Source organism: Lampetra fluviatilis, chromosome 35 (assembly GCF_964198595.1).
Source record: "Lampetra fluviatilis chromosome 35, kcLamFluv1.1, whole genome shotgun sequence".
Lineage (NCBI taxonomy): Eukaryota > Metazoa > Chordata > Hyperoartia > Petromyzontiformes > Petromyzontidae > Lampetra > Lampetra fluviatilis.
The window spans coordinates 12,317,264-12,336,666 of NC_136309.1; the positions used below are offsets into that span (position 1 = coordinate 12,317,264).

General features: G+C 56.3%; 1 protein-coding gene across 1 annotated transcript in view; it reads right to left on the bottom strand.

The window, feature by feature from the left end:
- Window positions 1-4,351: 4,351 nt before the first annotated feature.
- LOC144944714 (dual specificity tyrosine-phosphorylation-regulated kinase 4-like) overlaps window positions 4,352-19,403 on the bottom strand; it is a 70,772-nt gene continuing 55,720 nt past the window's right edge. Inside the window, exons 8-14 of the mRNA XM_078873072.1 lie at window positions 17,075-17,156; window positions 11,129-11,301; window positions 10,110-10,170; window positions 8,455-8,572; window positions 7,811-7,874; window positions 5,497-5,695; window positions 4,352-4,362 (exon numbers count right to left, since the gene is read on the bottom strand). Of these exons, the coding sequence (XP_078729198.1) occupies window positions 4,352-4,362; window positions 5,497-5,695; window positions 7,811-7,874; window positions 8,455-8,572; window positions 10,110-10,170; window positions 11,129-11,301; window positions 17,075-17,156 (708 nt within the window). The remainder of the gene's footprint in view (window positions 4,363-5,496; window positions 5,696-7,810; window positions 7,875-8,454; window positions 8,573-10,109; window positions 10,171-11,128; window positions 11,302-17,074; window positions 17,157-19,403) is intronic.

Genomic DNA, 19,403 nt, shown 5'->3' on the forward strand with positions numbered 1-19,403 from the left:
TGCCGACGAGGTGGAGCGCTCCCCGTATCGATGCGATCTTCCGTTAGAGCAGTGGTTCTTAACCTTGTTGGAGGTACTGAACCCCACCAGTTTCATATGCGCATTCACCGAACCCTTCTTAATTGGAAAAATAAAATATGATTTTTTCAAATTCAAAACATAGGTATATGTTTTACTGGTGCACAAAATGAACCGTGCATCAACATCACTGTGTTTAAAGAACAAAACCAGCAAAACATGATTTTCACATTCTTAGGTTTTTTCGGTAAAGTCACGTCGGTAAAAAAACATTAAGAAGTAAAATAAAATAAAAATCACGACGTTTCGGAGGCAACACAAGCTTCCGTCTTCAGGTGGTACCGTCACAGCCACGACAGCTGTATCACACAAAAACATAATAATGAATACTTACTGCAAATCAGTGTGACTTCTGCTGTTGCCTTTCAGAGACCAGTTCAGAAATGCGCGGCTTCACCTTGGCAAGTGCCACTCTCATGTCATTTTCGCAACAAAGTCTGTTCCATTTCTTCGTTTTTATGTCCAGCATCCTCGAAAAGGATTGCTCGCAAAGATATGTTGTAACAAACGGTATGAAAATCTCCAGGGCTTTCTTAGCAATAACAGGGTATGTTACCTTTCGATTTAAAGCTTTCGTGACTGCAGGGATTCATCTTCTTGGTTCTTTCGGTAAAGTCACGTAGAAGGGAAGTAAGAAAATAATAAAAATAAAACAAAATATTATTTTATTATGTTTTCTTTTTATTATTTTATTACTTCCCTTCTACGTGACTTTACCGAAAGAACCAAGAAGAGGGTACGTTACCATTTGTTGACACCAAAACGTTGAGAGCGTTGTTGTTCTGAAGAGTTGCTGTTGAACCTGGCTCTGCTAAATTTTAATGATTTCGTCGAGGTATTCATCATTGACATCTGCTGTCTCAACACTAAACGTGAACGGCTGTCTCACCCATGCTGGATATGACTCTCTTGTAGGGAAGTATCCGTCGAAAGACTTTGCAAGCTCATCTAAGTGCGTGGCAATTGCTTGCTTCAGTTCCGCGAGTACAGAAATGTCTCCGATTCCAGATACATCTTCGATCTTACTTACATAGTCGTCCAGCAGGGGAAAGTTTGCGAAGTTATCGTTCTCTGTTCGTCGTTTCCATAACGGTAGCTTTTTTTGAAAAGCCTTCAGGTTTTCTTCCGCTTCAATGATGTTAACTCCAACGCCCTGCATCTGCTGATTGAGATGATTGAGAGCTGCGAAGATATCAACCATGTACGCTAAAATGAGAATGAACTCAGAATTTTTGAAGCAATCTGCATGACAATGTTGGTGCTCTTGCAAAAACAGGGCTAATTCCACACGCATGGCAAAAACACGATTCAGCACCTGCCCCCGGGATAACCACCGAACGTTAGAATGGTACAGAAGTACCTCGAATTCAGAGCCCATTTCTTTACACAGCTCACTGAAGATGTGGTGCCTCAGAGCACTATTTCGCACATAGTTCACGCATTCCACTACAATTTTTAATAGTTGGAGGCAAGGTTTTTGTTGCCAACGCATGCCTGTGCAGAATACAATGCGTAACAATGATGTGTGGTGCATCGGCTTTCACTAGCGCACCAAAACCAGACTTTATTCCCAGCATGACTGGAGCTCCGTCCGAACAAACTGCAGAAACCATATCCCACGAAAGATTGTTGTCTTTGAAGAAGTCATCCACAAGTTTCTTCACATCAGCTGCCTTAGTTGTTGTTGTAAGAGGCTTACAAAATAAAAAAATCTTCCTTTATCACGTCGTCTTTCACATAGCGCACGAATACAGCAAGCTGGCTTAGATTGGAAACGTCTGTGGTCTCGTCGAGTTGCAGGCTGAATTTTGCCGGGCTTGAAATCAGATCTGCAATTACTTGAGCCAAGATGTCTTTGCTCATGTCCTCTATTCTGTCGCTGATGGTGTCATTTGAAAGAGGAATTTGGGATAACTTAACTTCAGCCGCTTTTCCCAGCATGATATTCGCCATCTTCAACACAGCTGGTTTTATGAGTGTTTCACCAATGGTGTGTGGTTTGCCCTGCTTTGCGATCAGGTAAGCAACTTCGTACGATGCTGTGAGGATCGGTTTGTTGATTGGTACAAAGCCGAGAACAGGCAGGGTAGCCTTCATCGAATCTGGCTCTCTTCACCTTGAATTCAGCGAGCGTTGTGTTCTTGTATTCCCCATCTCCATGCAGCTTAAGGAAGTGCTCCCTTAGTTTTGCCGGTGCTAGACTAGAATTGCTCAACTTGGCATTGCAAATCATGCAGTTAGGACGGTGACTCCCATCACGTTCCGTTATACATGTGAATCCTTATTGTACATATTCGTCCGACCACTTTCTTTTTTTGCTCGACATAGTATGAAGGGATTAAAATATTAAGAAAGAAATCACACGACGTACCATCACGACAGTCACAAGTCGACTACCGAGCGCACCAAATTCCCTGCAGCACAGATAGGCCAAGCGATGTAGCGTGATCACTTGCAGCTAATGATGGCCAAGCCGGACGTGTCATCACGAATCATATGAGTCGGGTGTGTGTCTTAACCTCCGCCGAACCCCTGAGACTGACTCACCGAACCCCTGGGGTTCGATCGAATCCAGGTTAAGAACTACTGATCTAGCGTATATACGGGAAAGGCGCCCAACCACCATCTTAGGTAGGGAAGGCGGCCACCCGCTATTATTGCGTGTGGAAGGCGCCCAACTGCCATCTTATGTAGGAAAGGCGCACAAACGCCCTCTTAGGTAGGGAAAACAGCAAACCGCCATTTTGCGTGGGGAAGGCGCCCAACCACCATCTTACGTAGGGAAGGCGCCCAACTGCCATTTTTACATAGGAACGGTGCCCAACCGCCATCTTATGTAGGGAAGGTGCCCAACTGCCATATTATGTGGGGATGGCGCCCAACCGCCATTTTACGTAGGGAAGGCGCCCAACCACCATTTTACGATGGGAAGGTGGCCAACCGCCATCTTAGGTAGGGACTTTGCCCCACCACCATCTTGTGTGGGGAAGCCGCACAACTGCCATTTTAGGTAGGGACGTTGCCCTACCACCATCTTACGTGGGGAAGGTGCCCAACCACCATGATGCCCACCCTACCTGGGCATTATGAACCCACCCTTCCTAGCCATTATAACCCCACCTACCTGACCATTATGAACACACCCTACCTGGCCATTATAACCCCACCCTACCTGGCCATTATAACCCCACCCTACCTGGCCATTATAACCCCACCCTACCTGGCCATTATAACCCCACCCTACCTGGCCATTATGAACACACCCTACCTGGCCATTACAACCCCACCCTACCTGGCCATTATAACCCACCCTACCTGGACATTATGAACCCAGACCCACACGGCACTGACAATCGAAGGCACCAAACCCCACAAAAAAATCGTCTGCAACGTTTTTTCACATCCTGGTGACTTCATATATAATGATAACAATCATATTTACAATAATAACATACAAAACAACTACACACATACAATTCTATTTTAACACACACCACGTGGAAGGGTTGTAGCATGAGATAAGGGGGGTCCTGGGTAAGCTACTGGGCTTAGTCCCGTGTGGTGAGTGTGTGGTGGGGTTAGCGTGTGGTGAGTGCAGTGAGTGGCTGTGTCCAGTCCATGTCTGGCGGCCGCTCTTCAGTCGTCTTCCACAGCTGGTCCCCACGATAGTGAGTGTGGTAAGTGGGTGTGTGTGTGGGGTGAGTGAGTGTGTGTGTGGGGTGAGTGTGGGGTGAGAGTGTGGGGTGAGTGTGTGTGTGTGGCTGGGTGGGTGGTGCGGTGCTGCTGCTCGTGATCGTGGTGGTTGGCACCGACTCCACCACCACACCGCTACTCTGCCGTGGGCCGCCCACCACACAGCAGCAGGTGGAAGATCGAGGAGAGTGAGCGGAGCGCCCTGCCCATTTGGGCCAGGCCACCTCGCTTCTTTTTCCTCTTCTCCTGCTGCTGTTGAACTTCCTCCTCTTCCATCTGCTCCTCCTCTTCTGTCTTCTCCTCCACTTGCATCTTCTCCTCTTCCTCCGTCTCATCCTCCTCCTCTTCCTCCTCCTCAGTCTGATCCTCTTCCTCCTCCTCCTCAGTCTGATCCTCCTCCACCTCCTCCTCCACCTCCTCTTCCACCTCCTCCTCCACCTCCACCTCCTCCACCACCTTTTCCTTATCCTCCACCTCCTCTGTCTCATCCTCCTCCAGTGATGATGATGATGGGGGCTTCTTCTCCGACTCAGCTCTGTGGAGAGAGAGGCAGCAGCACCACAGCGGCGCATCATCATCGTCACACTGCTACTACAACCAGAGGTCGCAGTCGGTCGCAGTCGGTCCCCACGGCCAGAAGTGGACCTGGCCATCACAAATGAAAGCAGCTCAACCAAGTGGCCGATATCATCATCATCGTCACGTGGGGATTCATAGCGGCAGCCAAAATACTCTAAATGCATATAGATGCATAGAAACCCATACTCATAGAGACCCATACAGACCCACAGAGACCCATACTCAGAGACCCTGCACTGAGCATACAGAGGGCGTCTCACCGTGGATCCATAGCTCCAAAGGCCTCGCTGGTGGTGGGGGTGGCCTCGATGGTGGTGGGGGTGGCCTCGTTGGTGGTGGTTGTGGCCTCGCTGGTGATGGGGGTGGCCTCGCTGGGGGTGGGGGTGGCCTCGCTGGTGGTGGGGGTGGCCTCGCTGGTGGTGGCCTCGATGGTGGTGGGGGTGGCCTCGCTGGTGATGGAGGTGGCCTCGCTGGTGGTGGGGGTGGCCTCGATGCTGATGGGGGTGACCTCGCTGATGGTGGGGGTGGCCTCGCTGGTGGTGGCCTCGATGGTGATGGTGAAGGGGGCGACCTCGCTGGTGGTGGGGGTGGCCTCGCTGGTGGTGGGGGTGGCCTCGCTGGTGGTGGGGGTGGCCTCGATGGTGATGGGGGTGGCCTCGCTGGTGGTGGGGGTGGCCTCGCTGGTGGTGGGGGTGGCCTCGCTGGTGGTGGGGGTGGCCTCGATGCTGACAGGGGTGGCCTCACTGATGGTGGGGGTGGCCTCGCTGGTGGTGGCCTCGATGATGATGGGAGTGGCCTCGATGGTCGTGAGGATAGATTCGATGGTGGTGGGGGTGGCCTCGATGGTGGTGGCATCGATGTCGGTTGGGGTGGCCTCGATAGTGGTGGGGGTGGCCTGGATGGTGGTGGGGGTGGCCTGGATGGTGGTGGGGGTGGCCTCGATGGTGGTGGGGGTGGCCTCGCTGGTGGTGGCCGTGGCCTCGCTGGTGGTGGCCTCGATGGTGATGGGGGTGGCCTCGATGGTGGTTGGGGTGGCCTCGATGGTGGTGGGGGTGGCCTCGATGGTGGTGGGGGTGGCCTCGATGGTGGTGGGGGTGGCCTGGATGGTGGTGGGGGTGGCCTCGATGGTGGTGGGGGTGGCCTCGCTGGTGGTGGCCTCGATGGTGGTGGGGGTGGCCTCGATGGTGGTGGGGGTGGCCTCGCTGGTGGTGGGGGTGGCCTCGCTGGTGGTGGGGGTGGCCTCGCTGGTGGTGGGGGTGGCCTCGCTGGTGGTGGGGGTGGCCTCGCTGGTGGTGGGGGTGGCCTCGCTGGTGGTGGGGGTGGCCTCGCTGGTGGTGGGGGTGGCCTCGATGCTGATGGGGGTGGCCTCGCTGATGGTGGGGGTGGCCTCGCTGGTGGTGGCCTCGATGGTGATGGGGGTGGCCTCGATGGTGGTGGGGATAGACTCGATGGTGGTGAGGGTGGCCTCGATGGTGGTTGGGGTGGCCTCGATGGTGGTGGGGGTGGCCTGGATGGTGGTGGGAGTGGCCTGGATGGTGGTGGGGGTGACCTCGCTGGTGGTGGCCTCGATGGTGATGGGAGTGGCCTCGATGGTGGTGGGGGTGGCCTCGATGGTGGTGGGGGTGGCCTCGATGGTGATGGGGGTGGCCTCGCTGGTGGTGGGGGTGGCCTCGCTGGTGGTGGGGGTGGCCTCGCTGGTGGTGGGGGTGGCCTCGATGCTGATGGGGGTGGCCTCGCTGATGGTGGGGGTGGCCTCGCTGGTGGTGGGGGTGGCCTCGATGCTGATGGGGGTGGCCTCGCTGATGGTGGGGGTGGCCTCGCTGGTGGTGGCCTCGATGGTGATGGGGGTGGCCTCGATGGTGGTGGGGGTGGCCTCGATGGTGGTTGGGGTGGCCTCGATGGTGGTGGGGGTGGCCTGGATGGTGGTGGGAGTGGCCTGGATGGTGGTGGGGGTGGCCTCGATGGTGGTGGGGGTGGCCTCGATGGTGGTGGGGGTAGCCTCAATAGTGGTGGGGGTGGCCTCGATGGTGGTGGGGGTGGCCTCGATGGTGTTGGGGGTGGCCTGGATGGTGGTGGGGGTGGCCTCGATGGTGGTGGCCTGGATGGTGGTGGGGGTGGCCTGGATGGTGGTGGGGGTGGCCTGGATGGTGGTGGGGGTGGCCTGGATGGTGGTGGTGGTGGCATGGATGGTGGTGGGGGTGGCCTCGATGGTGGTGGGGGTGGCTTCGATGGTGGTTGGGGTGGCCTCGATGGTAGTGGGGGTGGCCTCGCTGGTGGTGGGGGTGGCCTCGATGGTGGTGGGGGTGGCCTCGCTGGTGGTGGGGGTGGCCTCGATGCTGATGGGGGTGGCCTCGCTGATGGTGGGGGTGGCCTCGCTGGTGGTGGCCTCGATGGTGATGGGGGTGGCCTCGATGGTGGTGGCCTCGATGGTGGTTGGGGTGGCCTCGATGGTGGTGGGGGTGGCCTCGATGGTGGTGGGAGTGGCCTCGATGGTGGTGGGGGTGGCCTCGATGGTGGTGGGGGTGGCCTCGATGGTGGTGGGGGTGGCCTCGATGGTGGTGGGGGTGGCCTCGATGGTGGTGGGGGTGGCCTCGATGGTGGTGGCCTCGATGGTGGTGGGGGTGGCCTGGATGGTGGTGGGGGTGGCCTCGATGGTCATGGGGGTGGCCTGTATGGTGGTGGGGGTGGCCTGGATGGTGGTGGGGGTAGCATGGATGGTGGTGGGGGTGGCCTCGATGGTGGTGGGGGTGGCCTCGATGGTGGTGGGGGCGGCATGGATGGTGGTGGGGGTGGCCTCGATGGTGGTGGGGGTGGCATGGATGGTGGTGGCCTCGATGGTGGTGGGGGTGGCCTGGATGGTGGTGGGGGTGGCCTGGATGGTGGTGGGGGTGGCATGGATGGTGGTGGGGGTGGCCTCGATGGTGGTGGGGGTGGCCTCGATGGTGGTGGGGGTGGCATGGATGGTGGTGGGGGTGGCCTCGATGGTGGTGGGGGTGGCCTCGATGGTGGTGGGGGTGGCCTCGATGGTGGTGGGGGTGGCCTGGATGGTGGTGGGGGTGGCCTCGATGGTGGTGGGGGTGGCCTCGATGGTGGTGGGCGTGGCCTCGATGGTGGTGGGGGTGGCCTCGATGGTGGTGGGGGTGGCCTCGATGGTGGTGGGGGTGGCCTCGATGGTGGTGGGGGTGGCATGGATGGTGGTGGGGGTGACCTCGATGGTGGTGGGGCTGGCTTCCATGGTGGTTGGGGTGGCCTCGATGGTGGTTGGGGTGGCCTCGATGGTGGTGGGGGTGGCCTGGATGGTGGTCTGGGTGGCCTGGATGGTGGTGGGGGTGGCCTGGATGGTGGTGGGTATGGCCTCGATGGTGGTGGGGGTGGCCTCGATTGTGGTGGGGGTGGTCTGGATGGTGGTGGGGGTGGTCTGGATGGTGGTGGGGGTGGCCTCGATGGTGGTGGGGGTGGCCTCGTTCTGGAGCCAGCTGTGACTCAGTGCCTGCTCCGGTGTCATGCGGAGTTCTGGATCCCACCTGGGGGGGCGGGGGGATGGTGAGAGGGGAGGTGAGGATTTGATGTTCCCATCTGTGCGTGCGTGTGCGTGCGTGTGCGTGCGTGTGCGTGCGTGTGCGTGCGTGTGCGTGCGTGTGCGTGCGTGTGCGTGCGTGTGCGTGCGTGTGCGTGCGTGTACGTGCGTGTGTGTAATGGAGAGCGGTGGTGCTATGAACCTGGCAGAAACCCGAGTTAGATTCCTGCTCACGGCCAACACCATTGACAGCGATTCTATTATTTGAAACGGTCCTGGGCCTCCCCTAGGTCGACACAGCCTCAAATGAGTACCTGGTTTAGCGGTCTGTAAACATCGCTACTGGCGAGACAAAGGTGGCCGGGCGTGGTGGTGCTGGCCATCCACCTCCTCTGTGTGTGCCACAGTGCCAGTAGCCTTCATAGGCGGTGCTGCTACTCGCTACTGATAACATCACTTGCCCCTACAGCCTGTTAGAGGCAACACGGGGATCTTTGTGTATAGATGCTGCTACTCGCTACTACTAACAGCACTTGCCCCTACAGTCTGCTTGAGGCTACATCGGGGGTCTTTGTCTAGGTTCTTACTGCAGGCAGCTGCTAATGAAGGCCACCAGCTGAGCTCCACATCCCCGCAGCACCAAATGCAGGGGGACACTTGCCGGGAGTCGTTTCCTGGCCGGGCAGTGAGGCTGGCCGGCCTCGTCTGTAGGACAGAGACAGAGATAGATATACATACACACAGAGAGAGAAAGAGACAGAGAGATAAACAAAGATACAGAGAAAGAGCAAGAGAGACAGAGACACATACACACAGAGACAGAGAGATGGAAATAGAGACAGAGAGACGGAAAGAGAGACACACAGAGAGAGCCACGCAGTGTCACCAACCACCACATCACCCACCCACTCACCCACCCACATACCCACCCACATACCCACCAACTCACTCACCCACCTACCCACTCACCCACCCACATACCCACCCACATACCCACCAACTTACTCACCCACCTACCCACTCACCCACCTACCCACCCACTCACCCCCCTACCCACCTACCCACCTACCCATCCACTCACCCACCCACCTACCCACCCACCTACCCACCCACCTACCCACCTACCCACCTACTCACCCACCTACCCACCCACTCACCCACCTACCCACCCACTCACCCACCTACCCACCCACTCACCCACCTACCCACCCACTCACCAACCTACCCACCCACACACTCACCCACCTACCCACCTACCCATCCACTCACCCACCTATCCACCGACCCTCTGACCCACCTACCCACCCACCCACTCACCCACCTACCCACCCACTCACCAACCTACCAACAACCTACCCACCCACGCACACACTTACCCACCTACCCATCTACCCATCTACCCACCCACACGACGGTTCTTAATCGACCCACCCAGGTCGTTACTGAGTGGGCCCAAACCCCCAGCTCTTCCCTCTCTCTCCCCCCAGGCCCCCCCACCCCATTACCAGCACCATCGCCACCACCAACACCTCACCACCATTACCTCACCACCACCCCACCACCTCACCACCAGTACCACCACCTCACCACCACACCGCTACCCCTACAACACCACCACCTCACCACTACCACCTCTACGCCACCACCAAACCACGACCACCACCTCACCACCACCACACCACCACCACCTCACCACCACACCGCTAGCCCTACACCACCACCACCTCACCGCTAGCCCTACACCACCACCTCACCACCACTTCGCCACCACCATTGTCACCTCTACACCACCACTACCACCATACCACCACACTGCTACCCCTGCAACACCACCACATCACCACCACCACTACACCACCACCTCACCACCACCACTGCCACCTCTACACCACCACCAGGACCATCACAACACCACCATCGCCACCTCACCCCCACTACCTCTCCACCACCTCACCACCACACCGCTACCCCTACAACACCACCTCACCACCACCACACTACCACCACACCATCACCACCTCACCACCACACCGCTACCCCTACAACACCACCACCTCACCACCACCACACCACCACCTCACCACCACCACACCACCACCACCATCGCCACCACCAACACCTCTCCACCACGACCTCACCACTACCTCACCACCACCACACCACTGCCACCTCTACACCACCACAACTACCACACCACCTCTACACCATCACCACACCACCATCACACCACCCTTCAACTCACCAAAGTAGGCCGCTCTTTTGCGAGCTTTCTCCACCATTTCTTTTGGAGGCATGCCCAGGATCTGTGCAACCGTTTCAAGACAGAGACACAGAGAGACACACGCATGTTACACGGATGTTACACGCGTGTTACACACGGGGACCTATAGAGAGATCCATAGAGATCCAGAGACGTATATAGAACCATTGGGACTCATAGAGACCCATACAGATTCACAGAGACCCATACAGAGACCCATACGGACACACAGAGACCCATACATAGACCCATAGAGGTCCAGAGACTCATATATAATCATTGGAATCCACAGAGACCCACACTAAAACTGAATTGTTTTTATTTCACCAGGAAAGGCCCCACTGAGCTACGTTTTTCATCGGCCGTACGACGGAAGACCTGAACGTGACATTATCGTTGTTGCTCAGCACATCTAGCATCATGGGTGAGTAGGTGGGTGGGGGGATGAGTGGGTGGGTGGGTGGGTATGGGGGGGTGGGTGAATGGGTGCGTAGGTGGGTGGGTAAGTGGGTAGGTGAGTGGGTGGGTGAGTGGGTGGGTGAGTGGATGGGTGAGTGGGTGGGTAGGTGGGTGAGTGAGTGGGTGGGTAGGTCGGTGGGTGTGTAGGTGGGTGGGTGACTGGGTGGGTAGGTGGGTGGGTCAATGAGTAGGTGGGTGGGTGGGTGAGGGGGTGGGCGAGTGGGTGGATAGGTGGATGAATGAGTGGGTGGGTAGGTAGGTGGGTGAGTGGGTGGTTACGTGGGTGTGTAGGTGGGTGGGTGGCTGGGTAAGTAGGTGGGTGAGTGGGAGGGTAAGTAGGTAGATGGGTGGGTGGGTAGGTGTGTGGGTGAGTGAGTGGATGGGTAGGTAGGTGGGTGGGTAGGTGAGTGGGAGGGTGGGTGGTTGGGTGGCTGGTTGGGTGACTGGCTGACAGGGTTGGGTGACTGAGTGACTAGCTGGGTGACTGGCTGGCTGTGGGCCAGGTCGTCGCTCGAGGCCCCCCAGGGAGGCTCTCCAGTCACCTCGATACAGCATGCCAGGTGGTCGTCGCGGCTGAACGAGAGGAAGAGGTCCCTGTCGGTGGCCAACTTGGCTACGGTGCATCCCAGCGACCATGTGTCCACAGCACAGGTCGCCGGGTAGCCGAGAAGCACCTCAGGGGCCACGTATGCGAGGGTTGCTCCCACGTGCGAGGCTGTGCAGACGACAACAACAGCAGTGGTGATGATGATGATGAATGTAGACTGGGTACGTGTGTGTAGGTGGGTAAGTGTGTGTAGGTGGGTGTAGTCCGGCAAAACAACCTCCTACCTCCTCGCGGTGCCGGACGGGCAACACTGTCGTGGGCAGTGCTGTGGGGGGAGGGCCAATGCCCATTGGCCTCTCCCCTCATGGCGTCTGTGACCACCACAGTGGCTAAACGGGGGCACTGGACGGGTGCGAGGGGCTGGTAACCCCTCCACCTTCAATTAACCACCACTAAACTACGAATTAAACATAAACCTGTAACTAATAAGCTTGTGCCGGAGGCCCCGGGGGGTCAGGCTTTTATGACGTCTCCTGGCCAAACCCCATTTGGCGGAGCCAGGAGATTGAATTTTCACCCTCGGGGCTCCTCCAGAAACAACGAAAAACCATTGCGGATGGCCACGTGCAATGTTCGAACGCTCACTGCGGAGGAGAGGCTGCCACTCCTCTGTCGGGAGCTGGACCGGTACCGCCTGGATCTCTGTGGCATTCAGGAGGTCCGGTGGACCGGTTCTGGATCCTGCCACCATGAGGGGTGGACAGTCCTCTACTCGGGGCAGGAGACTGCCAAACAACAGGGTGTGGCTCTTCTTCTGAACAAAAGAATGAAGGGGCGTGGGAGCGTGGCGGTGAGGTGTGGGAAGCTGTAAGCCCCAGGATACTTTGGGCTCGCCTTCCCATCAATCAGAGGCGAGGAGTGGTGGTCGTGGTTACTTATGCCCCCACCAAAGACGAACATCCGTGGAGGGATGCAGGCAAAGCCGATGAGTCAGACGCTTTCTATGACCTCCTGTCACAGGTGCTGGCTAAAGTGGCCACTCGGGACAGAGTCATCTTGTTGGGTGACTTCAATTCCCGAGTTGGTCATGATGGTGGCACCTGGTCTGGAGTGATTGGAAGGCATGGGCCAGATCAGCTCAATAATAACGGTAGGAGGCTGCTAGATTTTTGTGCAGCCCATGGGCTTGTAATTACCAACACGCTCTTCCGGCATCGGCGCATCCACACAACATCATGGATACATGCCGGGTCCAAGCAAGAACATCTGCTGGACTACATAGTGACGGACCAGCGGATGCGAGCCCATGTCCTTGACACCAGGACCTACCGTGGAGCTGATCTGCCCTCTGACCATCGACTAGTCATCTGTAAGATGCGCCTGCCATTCTTCCACTCCGGTGGTGGGTGTTCACCCAGGATCCCATTCCAACCAAAAGTGGCCTGGTCTCAGTTAGCTGATGAAAGTTGCAAGTGAGAATTTCATCATCGCTTGCAGCTGGGGTTGGCATCGTCCCCCACTCCACCTGATGTCGAGGGTAAATGGGCGAGGTTTAAGACTGTGACTCATGCAGCTGCAATGGCTGCTTTGGGTACGCGGTCCAGACCTCCCCAGAAACCCTGGCTGACAGAGGAGGTGTTCAGGTTAATTGAGAAAAAGCGACAGGCCCACTCTCATCGCCTACAGCATCCCACGTCAGAGAATGAGGAGGTTTACCGCAGCCTTCGCTCGGAGGTTCGGAGAGCCGTAAGGCGCTGTAAGGATGGGTGGTGGTCGCGGGTTGCTGAGGAGATGGAGTCTGCCTCAGTGGCCCGCGATCACAAATCACTATTTAACTCCCATCAAAAAAGTAACCTGCAGCGCCACACCTATTACCATCATTAGAGGAAAAAACGGTGATCCAATCTCCGACCCCCAGGAACAGGTTTGCAGATTTGCTGAACATTTCTGTGAGGTCCTGGGGGAGGGAAAATCTCTCAGCCAGGAAAACATCATGGCACAAAGTGGGGATAACCCTGCTGAGGCTGCGGTGCCTCAAACATTGGAAGAGGTCACCCCCTGTGAGTGGCTGGCTGAGGTGCCAGCTGTTGAGGAAGTACTGAGGGCGATCCGGAGTCTGAGACCAGGGAAGGCACCGGGCAGAGATGATCTCCCAAGCGAAATGCTGAGGGAGGGTGGCGTTTGTGCACAGACTGCCCTATATGACATCATAACAACAGTCTGGACCACTGGACGGGTTCCGCAGGACTGGAAGGATGCCCTGGTGGTCCCCCTCTTTAAGAAGGGGGACCGTGCCGATTGTAACAACTACAGGGGCATCTCACTCCTCAGTGTGCCGGGTAAGGTCCTGGCAAGGATTATTCAACATCGCCTTGCTAGGCACGCTGAGGAGAGGCTTGCGGAGCCCCAATGCGGTTTCAGGAAAGGGCGGTCCTGCACAGATGCCATATTTTCTGTCCGTCTGCTACAGCAGAGGTGTAGGGAATTCCAAAAAGACCTACATCTCTGCTTTATTGACCTGGTCAAGGCCTATGATACCATCAGTAGGACTGGGCTCTGGGTTGTTCTTCGTGCTTTCGGAGTCCCTGACCCTCTGCTCACAATCATTAAGGACCTTCATGATGGTGAGCGGGCCCGGGTAAAACTACGTGGCCGGGAGTCGGAGCCTTTCCCTGTACACCTTGGGGTGCGACAGGGATGTCCTCTGGCTCCCACATTATTTAACATCTATTTCGACTGCGTAGTTCGTGAAGCCTTCAATAGCTGTACCGGGGGAATTTCCATTTGGTACAGATATAATGGGAGGCTGATCGACGCCCGGGTGCGATCAAGGGATGGCTCCCTATTGGTCAACCACGTTATGTATGCCGATGATTTGGTAATAGCTGCTCATTCAGAAGAGGAGTTGGAGACGCTGCTGCTGAGACTGGAGCGTGCCACTAAGAGGTGGGGCCTTACCATCAGCCCCACCAAAACTAAGCACCTGCCTGGGTATTTTGTACCATCGGACACTCCACCCCCACAACTCCCAATTGGTGATGGGGCAGTTGTGGAGAGAGTGGAGAGTTTCCCATACCTGGGCAGTGTGCTTATGACCGGCTCCAGTTTATCAGCAGAGGTCTCACTCCGAATCAGTCGAGCGGCAATATCTTTTCATCGGTTGCGTAACGCTGTGTGGAAGCTACCTGGTCTGTCGCTCCGCACGAAGCTTCAGGTCTTCTCGGCCATGGTCATTCCCTCCCTTCTCTACGCTTGCGAAACGTGGACCCCCCTAGTGGAGCATCTTCGCCGGTTGGAAACATTTAGGCTGGCCTGCCTACGATCCATCCTGGGTTTAACCAGGCTGGATTGTGTGAGGAGCTCACAAGTCCTTGAAAGATCTGGGCAAAGTCCCATCAGTGAGCTCCTCCGGCAGGCAAGGCTGCGTTGGCTGGGTCATGTAGCCCGCATGCCCAGCCACCGCATGCCTAAACAGCTTTTGTTCGGCCGGATTGATGTGGTACACATCAATCTAGCACGGGCTAGAGAAGAGATGGATTGATGTGGTACAGGAGGACGTGGAGCTGAGTGGACTTGCCGATGACTGGTACCAGCGGTGTCAAGATCGGCCTCAGTGGAGGAGGCTCGTGAAGGACGCTACTGGGCAGTTGGAGGCAGTCGCCCTCCAACAACAACGGAGGGCGGAGGAGCGACGCTCACAACAACGAGTGGAGCGCCGGGTGGCTAAAGCACAGCAAGTTGGTACAGTAGGGGGCACAGGTGGTGCATCAGCCAGTCATCTCGGTCATCTCGGTCAGTCGACCCGTGGCACCTGGGTCTGCCCCGTGACCTCCTGCCAGCGGGCGTTCGACACTCCACGTGGCCTCAAGGTGCACATGGCCTGGCACAAGCGTCATGGTGACGTCACCGCCACTTAGTGGCGAATGGCGGTTGTTGTTGTTGTAGGTGGGTGGGTGGGTTGGGTGGCTGGGGCGGTGGCTGGGTGGGTGGGTGGATGGTTGGGTGGGTGAGTGGGTGGGTGAGTGAGTGAGTGGGTAGATGGCTGGCTGGGTGGATGGGTGGGTGGATGGCTGGGTGGGTGGATGGATAAATAGGTGGGTGGGTGAGTGGGTGAGTGGGTGGGTGGGTGAGTGGGTGGCTGGATGGGCAGGTCAGTGGGTGAGTGGGTGGGTGGCTGGATGGGTCGGTGGGTGGATGGGTGGGTGGGTGCATAAATGGATGGGTGGGTGGGTGTATGGCTGGGTGGAAGTGTGGGTGGATGCCTGGATGGGTGGGTGGATGGCTGGGTGAGTGGGTGGCTGGATGGCTGGGTGGGTGGATGGATGGCTGGGTAGGTGGATGGATAGATGGATGAGTGAGTGGGTGGATGGGTGTGTGGGTGGGTGGCTGGATGGGGGGGTCGGTGGGTGGATGGGTGGGTGGGTGGGTGGATGGATGGCTGGCTGGGTGGGTGGGTGAGTGAGTGGGTGGCTGGGTGGGTGGATGGCTGGGTGGGTGGGTAGATGGCTGGGTGGGTGGATAGGTGGGTGGATGAGTGGGTGGATGAGTGGGTGGGTGGGTGGATGGATGGATGGATAGATGGATGGGTGGGTGGGTGAGTGGGTTGCTGGGTCAGTGGCTGGGTGGCTGGGTCAGTGGCTGCGTGGGTGGGTGGATGGCTGGCTGGGTGGGTGAGTGGGTCGGTGAGTGGGTGGGTGAGTGGGTGGATGGCTGGGTGTGTGTGTGTGTGGGTGGATGGCCGGGTGGGTGGGTAGGTGAGTGGGTGGCTGGATGGCTGGGTGGGTGGGTGGGTGGATGGCTGGGTGGGTGGGTGGGTGGATGGCTGGGTGGGTGGGTGGATGGGTGGGTGGATGGGTTGATGGGTGAATGGATGTGTGGGTGGGTGGGTGAGCGGGTGGATGGGCGGGTTTGAGCGGGTGGATGGGTGGGTGGATGGGTGGATGGGTGGGTGGGTGGGTGGATGGGTTGATGGGTGAATGGATGTGTGGGTGGGTGGGTGAGCGGGTGGATGGGCGGGTTTGAGCGGGTGGATGGGTGGGTGGGTGGGTGGATGGGTGGATGGGTGGGTGGGTGGGTGGATGGGTGGGTGGATGGGTGGGTGGATGGGTGGGTGGGTGGATGAGTGGGTGGATGGGTGGGTGGATAGGTGGGTGGGTGGATAGGTGGGTGGATGGATGGGTGGGTGGATGGATGGGTGGGTGGATGGATAGATGGGTGAGTGGGTGGGTGAGTGGGTGTGTGGGTGGATGGGTGTGTGGGTGGGTGACTGGATGGGTGGGTGGATGGGTGGGTGGGTGGGTGGATGGATGGGTGGATGGATGGGTGGGTGGGTGGGTGGATGGGTGGGTGGGTGGGTGGATGGGTGGGTGGGTGGGTGGGTGGATGGGTGGGTGGGTGGGTGGATGGGTGGGTGGGTGGGTGGATGCATGGATGGATAGATGGATGGGTGGGTGAGTGGGTGGGTGGGTAAGTGGGTGGGTGGATGGGTCAGTGGCTGGGTGGGTGGATGGCTGGGTGGGTGGGTGCATGGATGGATAGATGGATGGGTGGATGAGTGGGTGAATGGGTGGGTGGATGGGTGGGTGGGTGGCTTGATGGTGGGTCGGTGGGTGAGTTGATGGGTGGGTGGATAGATGGGTTGATGGGCAAATGGATGTGTAGGTGGGTGGATGGGTGGGTGGGTAAGCAGGTGGGTGGATGGGCCAGTAGGTGGGTGGATGGGTGGGTGGATTAGTGGGTGGATGTGCTGGGTGGATGGGTGGGTGGGTGGATGGGTGGGTGGATGGGTGGGTGGATGGGTGTGTGGGGGTGTCAGTGGGTGGATGAGTAGGTGGGTGAGTGGGTGAGTGAGTGGGTGGATGGATGGGTGGGTGTGTGTGGGTGTCTCCACCAAACCACACCCACTCACACATGTTTGTGCGTGTGGAGGGTGTCCACTCACTTTTGCCGTCCACAAAGAAGCTTGAGGCGAAGTTCCTGACCCTGACGATGCCGTCCGCGATGTTCGTCAATAGAACGTTGCTCTGGACAGGGAGCGAGCGGCAGGGAGGGGATTCACACCCAGAATGGTCATGGCGGTGAGTGTCGTCTACGACCGAGCATCTGTGCAGAGGGACTGCCTCCGCTCACAGACGTTGGACTTACGAACGTTTCAGAGATATGCGCAAAAAAAACAGTGACATCTACATCTGCAGAACGTGAAGAACCTGTGGCATCTACATCAACAGAAAACGGACAACCTGTGGCACCTCTAGAACGGGAAGAACCAGTGGCATCTACATCTACAGAACGTGAAGAACCAGTGGCATCTACATCTGCTGAACGTGAAGAACCAGTGGCATCTACATCTATAGGACGTGAAGACATAGTGGCATCTACAACTACAGAACGTGAAGAACCAGTGGCATCTACATCTACAGAACGTGACAGACCAGTGGCATCTACATCAACAGAACAGGAAAAACCTGTGGCACCTACAGAACGGGAAGAACCAGTGGCATCTACATCTACAAAACATGAAAAACCAGTGGCATCTACATCTACGGAACGTGAAAAACCAGTGGAATCTACATCTACAGAACATGGTGGACCAGTGGCATCTACATCTACAGAACATGAAGAACCAGTGGCATCTACATCAACAGAACATGAAGAACCTATGGCACCTCCAGAACGTGAAGAACCAGTGGTATCTACATCAACAAAACAGGAAAAACCTGTGGCACCTACACAACGGGAAGAACCAGTGGCATCTACATCTACAGAACATGAAAAACCAGTGGAATCGACATCAACAGAACGTGAAGAACCAGTGGCATCTACATCTACAGAACGTGACGGACAGTGGCATCTACATCAACAGAACAGGAAAACCCAGTGGCACCTACAGAACGGGAAGAACCAGTGGCATCTACATCTACAGAACGTGAAAAACCAGTAGCATCTACATCTGCAGAACGCGAACAACCAGTGGCATCGACATCTACAGAACGTGACGGACCAGTGGCATCGACAGCTACAGAACGTGAAGAACCAGTGGCATCTACATCAACAGAACATGAAGAAACTATGGCACCTCCAGAACGTGAAGAACCAGTGGTATCTACATCAACAAAACAGGAAAAACCTGTGGCACCTACAGAACGGGAAGAACCAGTGGCATCTACATCTACAGAACATGAAAAACCAGTGGAATCGACATCTACAGAACGTGAAGAACCAGTGGCATCTACAGAATGTGAAGAACCAGTGGTATCTACGTCTGCAGAACGTGAAGAACCAATGGCATCTACATCTGCAGAAAATGTAGAACCATTTGCATCTATATCTGCAGAAAATGTAGAACCATTTGCATCTACATCTACAGAACGTCAAGAACCAGTGGCATATATATCTACAGAACGTGAAGAACCAGTGGCATCTACATCTACAGAACGTGACGGACCAGTGGCATCTACATCTGCGGAACGTGAAAAACTAGTGGCATCTACATCTACAGAACGTGAAGAACCAGTGGAATCTACATCTGCAGAACGTGAAGAACCAGTGGCATCTACATCTGCAGAAAATGTAGAACCATTTGCATCCACATCTGCAAAACACGAAAAACGAGTGGCATCTACATCTGCATAACGTGAAGAACCAGTGACATATACATCTGCAGATCGTGAAGAACCAGTGGGATCTAGATCTACAGAACGTGAAGAACCAGTGGTATCTACATCGGCAGAACATGAAGAACCAGTGGCATCTACATCTGCAGAACGTGAAGAACCAGTGACATCTGCAGAATGTGAAGAACCAGTGGAATCTACATCTGCAGAACGTGAAGAACCAGTGACATCTACATCCGCAGAATATGAAGAAGCAGTGGCATCTACATCTGCAGAACAGGAAGAACCAGTGGCATCTACATCTGCAGAACATGAAGAACCAGTGACATCTACATCTGCAAAACGTGAAGAACCTGTGGTATCTACATCAACAGAACAGGAAAAACCAGTGGCACCTACAGAACGGGAAGAACCAGTGGCATCTACATCTACAAAACGTGAAGAACCAGTGGCATCTACATCTACAAAACGTGAAAAACCAGTGGTATTTACATCTACAGAACGTGAAGGACCAGTGGCATCTACATCTGCGGAACGTGAAAAACTAGTGGCATCTACATCTGCAGAAAATGTAGAACCATTTGCATCTACATCTGCAGAACGTGAAAAACCAGTGACATATACATCTGCAGATCGTGAAGAACCAGTGGGATCTAG